This window comes from Buceros rhinoceros, unplaced genomic scaffold, assembly GCF_000710305.1.
Source record: "Buceros rhinoceros silvestris isolate BGI_N320 unplaced genomic scaffold, ASM71030v1 scaffold9357, whole genome shotgun sequence".
NCBI lineage: Eukaryota > Metazoa > Chordata > Aves > Bucerotiformes > Bucerotidae > Buceros > Buceros rhinoceros.
The window spans coordinates 10233-21840 of NW_010421545.1; the positions used below are offsets into that span (position 1 = coordinate 10233).

At 38.6% G+C, this 11608-nt stretch overlaps 1 protein-coding gene across 3 annotated transcripts in view; it reads right to left on the bottom strand.

Annotated features, from left to right (window-relative positions):
• Window positions 1-4034, bottom strand: part of PTP4A1 (protein tyrosine phosphatase type IVA, member 1) — a 6975-nt gene extending 2941 nt beyond the window's left edge. For 2 of the 3 annotated variants that reach the window (XM_010139700.1, XM_010139699.1), the window contains exons 1-3: window positions 3486-4034; window positions 1883-1975; window positions 1332-1462 (exon numbers count right to left, since the gene is read on the bottom strand). In XM_010139700.1, coding sequence (XP_010138002.1) covers window positions 1332-1462; window positions 1883-1975; window positions 3486-3590 — 329 coding nt within the window. In that variant the 5' untranslated portion in view covers window positions 3591-4034. The remainder of the gene's footprint in view (window positions 1-1331; window positions 1463-1882; window positions 1976-3485) is intronic. The other variant, XM_010139701.1, reaches the window with a different exon arrangement.
• Between the last annotated feature and the right edge of the window lie 7574 nt (window positions 4035-11608).

Genomic DNA, 11608 nt, shown 5'->3' on the forward strand with positions numbered 1-11608 from the left:
GAATAAAATGCAAGTAATCTTTACTCAGTTGTTTCAAAGCCAATTGATTCTGGGGAAAAATTGCATACGGCTTTCTATTCCAACAAGCAAGCACCCTTAGAAGTGGTCAGGACCCCAAAGCAGAAATTGGAAGAGGGGTCAGGTTCAATAAGAACTGACAAGTCCTAGAACTAGTGTCACCAGTTTCTAAGAACAGAGGTAATCCACAGGGTGTTCACATCCAAGGATTTCCTTCCTTACCACAGTATTATTCATCTGACAGAATACAGTTTTCAGTTAGGAAAGCTTGACACAAATCAAACTCAAATACATTAGCAATTTATGTCTCAAAGTCAAGATAAAAACCCATGCCACACACTAGCAACAGACTTGTGCATCTAGTAGAAGCTTAAGTGGTTTTCTGTGTTTAGGGATTTAAAAAAAAACATACATGATAAAAATCTAGGATCCTTTTTTCAACTAGGTAATTGCCCCATATTGAGGAAAAACCAACAGATATTATTGAAAGCAGCTGAAGAGGACTTGTTTTGGTAGTATTCACCATTACTGTCAACTTTGTTACATGTGAAACCGTAATCCCAACAGCAGATAAGTCAGGCTTATGAATAGCAAGACCAGAAATCTCTATTTTATATTGGAATGCTGAAACCCATGGCTATAATGGCAACTGCTTTCTGAACAGATCTGGTTCGCAGGTAGTCTAGAACAACAGCAGCAAAAGCATTATGTTCTCACAACTGTTGGAATTGCATTTAAGATAATGGCAGCACAGAGGAAACAGCTTAACAGGAGAATATTTAGCATTATCCAGAAAAATTGAGGCACAGTGTTGGAAATGAGATAGAAACAGAGCTTTGGGACTTTGGAGAACACTTCTCATCCCCCAAATGGATGGTGGATAGAAATTGGTCTTAATGTGCCAGAACACCACTTGTTTGTGGCTAATGGTTACAATACCCTGTAGCTACTGGTACTAGATGACTAGCAATACTGCTGAAATGTGGATGAAGAGGAAAATTAACAGGGGAGTCACTGAAAAACAAATCCATTAGGAAAAAAGAAGACATAGCAAGATGAAAAATATCAATGGGACAGTATGCTTGGAATATATATACTTCGGTAGTTTTTGTGTGAGAGCTGTGACAATAGCATCATTTATTGACTAAAATGTCTTTAAAACATAAAACAGCTTCCTGCCATCTGAAATACTTTTAAGTGTGAGGTCACTGCAATACTGGATATGTGACTATGTTACATTGTCTCAAATAAGTTTTTCTTAACAAGTTGAACCAGGGATAGCAATTCACAGATCTTTGAAACTTCACACCCACCTTCCAAGACCAGCAACACAGTGCACAGCAATACAACAACCTGGTTCTTCACGAAATTTAACTTTAAGGAGGTTTAGCCAATCATCAACAATCTGGTTGGATGGTGGAGCACCGTCATCAAAGGGCCAATCCTAGAACATAGCATGACATACATAAATACATAAAGGTAGAACTCTTTGTGCTTGTCTGCTGTCTCTGTGCATACACAAAAAAGGAGAGGACACAATGGATGAAGGGGCTGACAGCTAAGGGAATCACTCAAGTTCCTGGTTTTCTAATAGCGTAACTACAGCAATATTAGGAATATATTCCTTTCGATCAATTTTCATTGAGCATATGATTTTGCTGAAAAACGGAAATTTTTTTCTCACAAGAGAGGATACTTGTACAGCTTTTGCCTCCATTATCTGCTGGAATACTCTTGTAGAATTAATAAGGTGGTATTATCAAATGAAAATTTTTTGGGTTCTGGAGTTTTTTCATTTTATGCAGGGGGAGGGGGGGAAGGGGGTGGGAGACTTGTTTTTAAGCTCTGCTTCTACACTACTTACCAAAACCTGAATGCCTTCTTTTTCCACCGGAGCAGTGTCGTAAGTAGCCTCACACACTCTTACCACTGTGGTGACACCGTATTTCTTAAGTTCCTAAGGAGTGAAAAAAAACCCTGCTTTAAGAGTAAACTAACCTCACCTGCCATTTAATTTTCTCAGTATTTTAGCTTATCAATTCATTCTGAAATTTTCAGTATACTCATGCAAATGCTTGCCACTTTGAAGAACACAGAAAGCTAAAATAACTGAAAACCTGTGTGCTAATACCAGATACCTTTAAGCTCTTCTGCAAACATCTATGAATATTTAGTTTTGTTATGTTGGATCAGGCTTTTTTTCCTTTTAAAATCAGATACAGATAAATATTGATGAAATAAGTAGTCCATCTCTTAAAGACCATTCCTTTTAAAGGAAAAGGAAGTTTCCTGGTCTGCAAAGCTACAAACTTTACTGAAAGCATTCTGAGTGAGGTTTACATCTTCCCCTTCTCTCCCCCTGCTTAAAACAACAGGTTTGTAAGACCTCTTACTGTTATACATTATGAGCACAGGAGAACAAATTATTCCAGTACCTGAGCTATCATAACCAGAGAATAACAAAAGTTACCCTTCTATTTTGCTATTACCCTCCATTGAAAAAAAGGCAGTCACTCTTCATTCCCCCTGCACCAAGCCATCAATCACACCGTAACTGTCACAGCAGTGACTGAAGCATAGCCTAAGCAAATGTCATCTCACTATGTTTCTTGTAAATTATCCCACACTGAATGCAAAGTAGAGCTATAATTAAACCTAAAATCTTGCTTATGAGGGACCACATCACAAACTCAGACCTCACCAGGAGATAACTTTGGAGGAACCTATTGTTAGCGTACACTTTTAACTGTGCATATTATAGTTCCAAAGTGGAAGACACAAGGTTTAGAGGATAAACTCAGATACTAGCAATATACGCCAGGCCACCTGGCTTTAGTCAGTAAACAACTTCAGCATGTGCCAAAACACTTAAAGTAGCTTCAGCAGCTCTGGATACACAGCAAACTTACCACCACAAACTTCACAATGACATACAGAGGATTTTCTTAAGCTACACAAGGACCATCATCTGCTAATACTGAAAGGAGACAGGCAGCAAAAGCATACTGCAATCCTGTTATTTGTTCCAAAGGTTCTGATCCACAACATATAGTGAATTATTCTCTTTTTAATTACTACAGAACATGTGCAAAGAAATGTTATACCACTTTAGATGAATCTAAATGCAAGTTTCCACCACTAGAAGATCTTTGTATTGTTCTACACATAACTCTGCCAGATAATTAGTTTTCAGAACTAAAAATGTACTTAATGTATAATATACTGGATAGCATAATTATTTCTTTGCTTCACTTTCAGAAGTATGTTTTTATGAAGGCCAAAGTGTATCTTCAGGTGTTTGAAGCATGTCATCAGTATTTGAAAAAAGTCAATATAAAAACGGTCTCAGTACCTCTTCCTATGGCTTCCACAGCTGCTATCAACTAGTAAAGAAGGAAATTGTTAATATAGCATGCTGTTCAGGCATTAAAAAAAATACATCAGTAAGAATTCTGTCCTGGCCTTACCTCTATAAATTTGTTTAAAGTTGCATTGGTTGGATTGTGTGTGATTAGGAATCTCATGTTCTTGTAGGTGATTTCCACAGGAGCTGGGCGGTTCATACGGGCCATATTGATTTAGTTAAACATGCAACAAGATTATGAAAGGATTAAAAAAATTCTAATACAGAAGTGATGTAGAGAAACTGAAGTCTACTTCACTATACTCCACGTGAAATTCTTAGTGCTTCGAAGTATGAAGTTGGGAGCAATGGGAAATGAAATGAACTTCCTAATAAGAAGCAGCAATTCTTCAATCCAGTAATACTGAGGCAAAAGAAGGGCAGTGCACTGAGGTTTACCCCATCCAGGTCTGAATTCTGTTGTTAAATGCTCTGCCGATTTCAATTCAATACTTCTTATTCTGGTCAACCACTCTTAGGGGGGCTTCTTGGTGGAGTAGTAATGAATTTCTACAGTTCACTTGTCTGCATAGAGGTCGTGCTGTGCCTGGCAGTAGTCTCCACTGCCCTTCAGAAACTCCATAAATGTGTGACCAAGAACACCACAGAACTGCTGTAAAAGAGAGAGGGCGGGGGGGAAAAAAGTACACAATGAGCACAGGTGAGGCGACATTATTTTGAAGACACCAAGACTTATAAAACGGAAGAAAACCCCTAGAACAACTAAGCAATTTTGCATAGTTTATTTTTTAACTCAAGAATTAGGTTTGCATAAGAACCCCGTTACCCTTCCTAGCAAGGATTATTTGAAAATAAATACATTTACTTAATATGGAGTTTCCATTTAGAGTTGTTTCAACACCAAAAATTGGAATTTTATTAAAATACTAATTGAAATGTTCTAAACATAGCGACAAGAGACCAAGTTTTAAGAACCCCAGTATTTATATAAAGCATAGCTTTTCCAGGTTACCCATACAACTATATTTTACATTCAGAACTGAGAAACATCACAACACCTACTGAAGTTACACTGGTATTTAGTCATCCCATGAAGGCAAAGATGAGACTCCTTGAATATTCAAGCTGAGAATCACAAAATTTATAGCATTAAAAAAAAAATACATCAGTCTCCACACAGATGCAGAATCACTTCTCTTAAAAGGCTAAAGACTTACTTCACATGTAAGCATCATTAATTTACATACAGATCAGCCAGCAGAAAAAAAAACAAACACGCATCTAAATCCACTTGTCTAACAGAATCATAGAATTCCAGGTTGGAAGGCACCTCCATGATCATCTGGTCCAACCTTTCTTGACAAAAACATGGTCAAGACAAGATGGCCCAGCACTCCAGCTGAACCTTAAAAATTTGTGTCCAATGCTGGGTAATCCACCTCCCTGGGAAGATTATTCCAACAGCTGATTAGACACAACACAGAATTTTTTCACAATGAGAACAGCTGGAATCTCCCCAGGACTAACTGTCTTTTCCATGTGACTCCTTGTAAAAAGGGAGTCTCCATCTTCTTTGTACCACCCTTTAAATACTGAAACATGATGATAAGGTCTGCCCTAAGCCTTCTCGTCTCAAGGCTAAACAAACAAAATTCTCTGAGCCCTTCCACATATGGCAGCTTTCCAGTCCCTGGGGCCCTTCTTTGACCCCTCTCCTGCCCATCCACATCTTCTTGGATAGCAGGGACCAAAACTGAACACAGTACTCCAGATGTGGCTTGACCTTGAAAGCAAATGAGAAGTCTTTGTAGTCTAACAAAACAGAAGCTTTTGAACATGTTTTGACTTTCAAGGCACACAGATTTCTAAGTAAGAAACATTTCAGATAATAAAGGCTGAAAACACATGGCACCCTTCACCTGCCTTTAACTGCCTTTTTACACCATGACTTCATTAATATACCAAGATAGTGGCAATAGTCTAGCTAAAAACATACAGGAATGTTCATTGAACAGGTTACTCCAGCCCAGTGGTGTGCTATTTTGCTATGATTAAGTTTATTTATAAAATTACTGCAAGACAGACAACCAGGAAGTAAATAGCTCATGAACTTCAAGTTGTGTATTCATTTGTAGATGTTGTTATGCAAACAAACCAGGAATATATGCTTTTACACACTGCTAAGCCTTGCAGTAGAGAAGCTAGTGTTGTGTACAGCCACAGTACCAGTGCTGCTGCTGATCCCTCCCAAGGGAACAGGTAGGAAGATAGGTATAAGCTGAACCAAACACCAACTAAATATACTTATGCACTAGAGAGAAATATCACTGATCCTATGATTTTTTAGCCAAAATAATTACTTACGTTGGGCAGTCAACTCCAAACATTGGGCACAGGAATACATGGATTCCTTCCAAATAAAATATTGTCCAAGACACTTTGGAAATAGATTAGCTGAGCATGCACTGTTACAGAATTGCTATTATAGACTTACTTCCTTAGAAATGTGATTTAAAAAAAGAAAAAAACTTCTGGCTAGAACATAGTAATACCAGTTCTAACTTCATAAATACATTTTCTAGCAACAGAACTTGGAACTTCATTGTAGTAATGTTCAGATTTGTATTTTAAACTACAAACCAGCTCTATGCATCCATTCATGTATATAATCAGGGCAAGTGTACATGAGAAAACAAGAGACTATTACATTGCTCTACATTCAAACCTGCCCATTCAAAGGACCACAAAAGCAGCAGCATGTGCTAAAAAGCTTCCCAACCATGAGAAAGCAAATTCAAGATATCAGGTCCTAAAGACAACTGTACATTAAGTCCTGATAATAACCAGTGTCTTAATATATTTTCCCAAAAGTCAGCAAGAAAAAGCTACATGCAAGACATGGTCACTAACTTCCATCTAGGATTTGGAGTTAGACCAAGACTCCACTACAGGCACTAAACCATGTACCATAAGACTGCTGTGAGGCTATCTAACAACAACTATTAAGCAGAAGTCAGAACTCCAGGCTGTTTTCACACAGCTTCCTGGTAAAGAGTTTAAAGGATGCACTTTAATCACAGGCATTGCTTCAAAACAAACAAAAAAAAGAGAACCCAACACACCCAACCTAAATTGCTAGCAAATACAAGAAAGAAGTTAGCAAAAAGAAACTAATATGACAATTTCAGATGCACTTTGCTGCCACTCCAGAGATACTATCATCACTATTTCTGTAAAGATCGCAGGATTAAGTTTGCCAGTGGCTTGCAAAAAAACCTATTTCACTTCTTATTTGTAATAGCTTGAGGAACAATGAGAACTCTAAACATAACAGGCATGAAAGAGAAGTAAAAAGGATCCTCTGAAGTCAAAGACCAACAGAGTAACAGGAATGAGAAGAATTCAGACTCAGAAGAACTCCAAGAACCATCATCTGTCACACCCACCATGTCCCAGCAGGTTAGGTATGCGTTATAAACAATCCTAGGACCAGACCTTGGGAACACCTAAAAATAGCAACTACAAAAAAAAGTGAGGATAGCATATCTGAAGTCACTTTCAATTAGTTTAAGAAGCAGAAGAGCAAAAAAGGAAAGGACAGTTTTAGGCAGATACAGCTGCACAGGGTCTTGTGCCACTTTACGCATGCACTGGCAGATCTCATGTTTATCTCTTCTTAAGAATGCTAAGGAATCATAGCTGCTCCTTTTCCTTGGTAGAGGACAAGGGAGCAGAAGCTGTCAGAAACAGAAGAGCATGCAAGTGAGCTCAAGGAGACAGAAGGGGGTTACTAGGGTAACAAAAAGACCTTTCAACCTGCCAGATGGAGATTTTGGGGGAGAATGTAGAGTAATTGGAAACAGTTAACCTGACCCCATACTGGAGCAGGTAGGAAGTAATCAAGATTCATCCAACATGATAGGCAGGCTGCCCATAGTACACAATTAGGAGTACTCGATATGATACCAGACAAACTTGTCAAGGACGTAAGGAGGAGGGCACACAGCAAAGCATTAGTTAAGTAACAAATCCTACTTTTGTAATGCAGATTGTTAATCACACCTAGAAACTGGGTGCACAGTCCAAATTCTTACATGAAGTTGAAGCAAGCACATTAGACAACGTTAAGTTTGAGTTCTGTGTGTAATTAATTCCTACAAATGAATTCATTTTGTAATACTGACTTTAACAGTTAGCAACTAGACACATCAATCAGCCCCTTACTAATTCATACAACTAAGGACTTTACCAAGCATGTATTTGAGTCTGTTTGCCTTGACAACTGCTGCTGCCACGTTATAAAGCAGCAAAACCCACATTTTCCTTTGATGTGAATGTCATCACTTCTCACCACTGCTAGCCAAAAAATTCCACAGGCAGACCAACTCCTTAAGACAGCAACACCCTGTCCTCTCCTAAGACAGCTTTGCCAACCTAGTTTAGTTATGTTCCAGGAGTCAAATTAAAAGACAGGTAGTACACTGGCATGCTGTCTGTGTTATGGCATTAAGCCAGAGTACAAGGCTTCATCCACCTCCAGCAAAAAGACCTGGAAGATAAGAAGTCACTATAAAAATAGTGCTGTAGTAATTAAGATCACCTCAGGTTTAGAAGGTACTCAAATGATATGAGCAATTTTTGAGAGACTTGGAAATACAACTTTAAAATTAATATATTGCCTCAGACAGTTAACTACTTAGTAGGTAAGCTATCAAAAAAGTCAAGACAGTCTATGAAAGCATAAGGCTGCATAAATGGAACTAAAATGCACAGTATTGTATGTAGAAGTTTCTTTAACAGAATGGCACCAACACATTGTTTGTACCATCTAGTTGCATATGCCAGCATATTCTTTTCAATTTATACATAAGTCGTCTTCAAAGAAAATGAACACTGAAAGGGCATGGGAACAGAAGCAGCAGTTTCTATCAGTAACTAAAGCCAAACAGTATTTAGAACATTATATATTGATCAAAACAAACTTGTAAAACAAAATTAAAGTTAACATGTTAGGTCCACCTACTAAGAGAAGGTATCCTATCCAATATGGGATTAAGTCATGTTAATTATGATTGTACTATCTACTATCATTCATGCTAGGAAAAGTTAAAGAATAGTTTATTCAAGCAAGAGGAAGACATTTTGAAAATAAAAGCTCTAATTTATGACCTTCTTTGGGACAGGAAGCTCAACTATCTGTCTTCACTGATGAGCAGATTCATGTGTATATTAATTCTGGGTTTGAAACAACCACTTGTGCCTGGCAAAAACTGCTTACACAAGTAATCTGTTGGATCATTACTGATATGTGGGAATCAGAGAGGTGCAAGGTTATCTCACCCTGTTGGCATTCTTATTCACAACTCCGTAGCATCTGGAGAAGCATGCAAACAAAAGCACTTGTTTACACAGTTACATGATACTTCACTCTACCTTCAGAACATGTGCAAGAAGATGGTTCACAGTTGCTCAGTCCATCTCTTCACAGACCAAAAACACCTATACCCAGAACCAGCTATGTGGTATCACACTCTCTGAAGTCAAGACCTGCCACACATTCACCTACTGAAACCACAGGATCAAAACTAAAAAACTAAAATAAACTACATTTCAATACAGCTTGAGAACACCTGCAAGTAAGTTCAGTGTTTTAACTTGCTACCTGACAAAAAGTTTACTGAAAAAATCAAGGGACAAATATCCCTGACTTTCTCTTACTACTCGAGGCCTAAAGACCAACTACTAATACTCCCTACAAGAGGGAGATTAAGCTGCAGGGCCATTACAGGAGGTAGAGGCACACCTTCATTAGGTGTCGTTGACAAGATGCACCTCCTGTCTACTGGGCACATGAATGCCTGTATTATAATATCCACAGTGGTAACACTACCCATTTTGAACCGGAGAAAGTGAACTATGGCTTAAGAAAATACACTCATTTATCAGAGGCAGGAGATTCCAAAGGTTTATCATAAATTTGTTACAATGTGCACTGTGAAGGAAGGATGTTTCTGGTGGTTCAAGTGTGCAGTTTAGAAAAAATTATCTCAGAATTTCCTGTATAACAAGTCAGTGCAATTTCCAGAGATGATGAAACTGAGGCCACGTGACTGTTCTTAGTTCTTCTGCTTGGGCCATGAAAGAATAAAAAAAACCCAAACAAACAAACGTGCAAAAAAAGCCTTAATAGATATTGGGGAAAATAAGGCATCACACAAACCATTTCACTCCCTTGACTAAAGCATCCTCCTGAGTTCCTGAAAGCAAGGAGTTTCAAAATGACTTAACACTGTCACTTCAAGAGCAACAACATAAACCCTGTCATCCTGTGACCGGCCGAAAAGAAAGAAAAATGACTCAGCTCGAGACCGTTAAGTCAAGCAAGCTAAGCAAACTTCATTCTCCACAGCTGTCTTTTATAGTTACTGATAAGAAACCCAGAATATGCAGTCAAATAGGAGATTCACATACTTCAGCATTCTCACATTCACTAAACAACTACCTTTGTTTTCAGAGTTTACATCACACAATCACACAAGTAGTCATCCAGGATAAGCTAAAGTTACAACATTTACACTATACACTCAGTACCTTTGAACTCTGTTTGTTCTGTTCTAGTTCCTTTGATTATGATTTTGTTATTTCTTATACATATTGTTCGAATTAACTTTTACAGTGAATTTTCCCAGCTGCTGCAGATCTCTAGCTCGTAGCTGTCACTTCTGCTGCAGCTCTCATCCTGCAAGTTAGGTGCTATGCTACATCATCCTACTCAGAAATCATTCCATTATGTTTTAAGCACTAACATCAGAAATTTAGCATATACATGCAAAGACAGTTATTGGTCTATTTTTTTGAGTATAATAAAGGTACAATTGCCAAACAAGAAGTTGCATCTGTGAAGAAAGCTGTAAGGAGTTATGGACTTACATTTAACACAGAATTTTGTATTGATCTGATAGAGTGAGTTTTAATTCTTTAAAATAAGCTGAAAATCTGCTACTAGCTTAGAATTCAGAAACACCCTGGTCTGAGTGTTCTGGTTAATTTTTAAGAGAATTGATCACTTACAGTCAGCCTTCACGCTGGGACTGATCCAGCACTCTTATGTGGTATGTATTCTGTCATAATTTCTACCATGTGACACCTTCCTGTTAGTAGATAAGGCTAAATTCTATTTATTTACTGCCTTACTGACACATTTGTTTCGGTAAGACAATGACACCCTTCTCCCTTGGCTCCTGCTCTGTCCCTCATTTACTCTTACATTTCCCCCCCATGGCTGTGCCATTTCTGTATTGCTTCTTGAACATTTTCCTCTGAAATGATTCTGTTCCTGTTACACAATTTCAAAACCTTTTGCTGTTCCATCAATGGAATAATAAGAGCTGACATTTAAGTGTCATCTTCAGGTTTTTTTGATTTGACAGTTTTATGAGATTACAAGGAGACAGGGTTCATAATTCTGAGTCACTGCTTTGGAAAGACTCCACAGATGCAGGTAGACATATTGGAAAGTTGTCTCCAGCAGCAGCATGAAACACCAGAATCACAAGACCCTCAAACCACAGAGACTGTGTTTTTGTCAGCTCATAACGTTTGCAACGTGTGTGGCTGCCTACTAGAGAGCAACCACGACCGCCACTGATTCTGCTTCTATTACCATGGATTACTCGACTCTGATAATGCCTTGTCTTCCTTGCTTACCTACTTTTGGAGGGCGAACTACCACCAGGAAGCTTTACATTGTTTCTGCTTGAAATACACACTGTGCTCGGTGGTCACAGATGTTAGACAGCAGAGACATTAAGATTACTAGGGAAGTACGAAAAAAGAAAAACCCACAAGCACATGAGGAAAGCAAAAACTTCTGCTGAACTGTGATCCACCTCCAGAAGGAAATGCCTTCCTCGAAAAGGCAGATAGCAAGGTCTTAAAACCAGTCCGAGTCAAAATTAAGGTATCTGACTGCATTCTGAGTTCCCGAGGGTCAATGGCAGACTGTTACAGGAACATACACTCCAACACGTACTTTGAACACGTTCTCTGCGAACTTCTCCCGCTGAGGAGCCATCTAAAAGCACAGCCTGAGATAGGCCGGCTATATACGTGAGTTCAGGCATACCACATGTCTGCTGCATTACGGCTCATTTTGGAAAGGGCTCACGTCCTCGCTCGCAGCCGGTTCTGACTCCCTGCCCGAGTACGCCAGAGACAAAGCAGCCA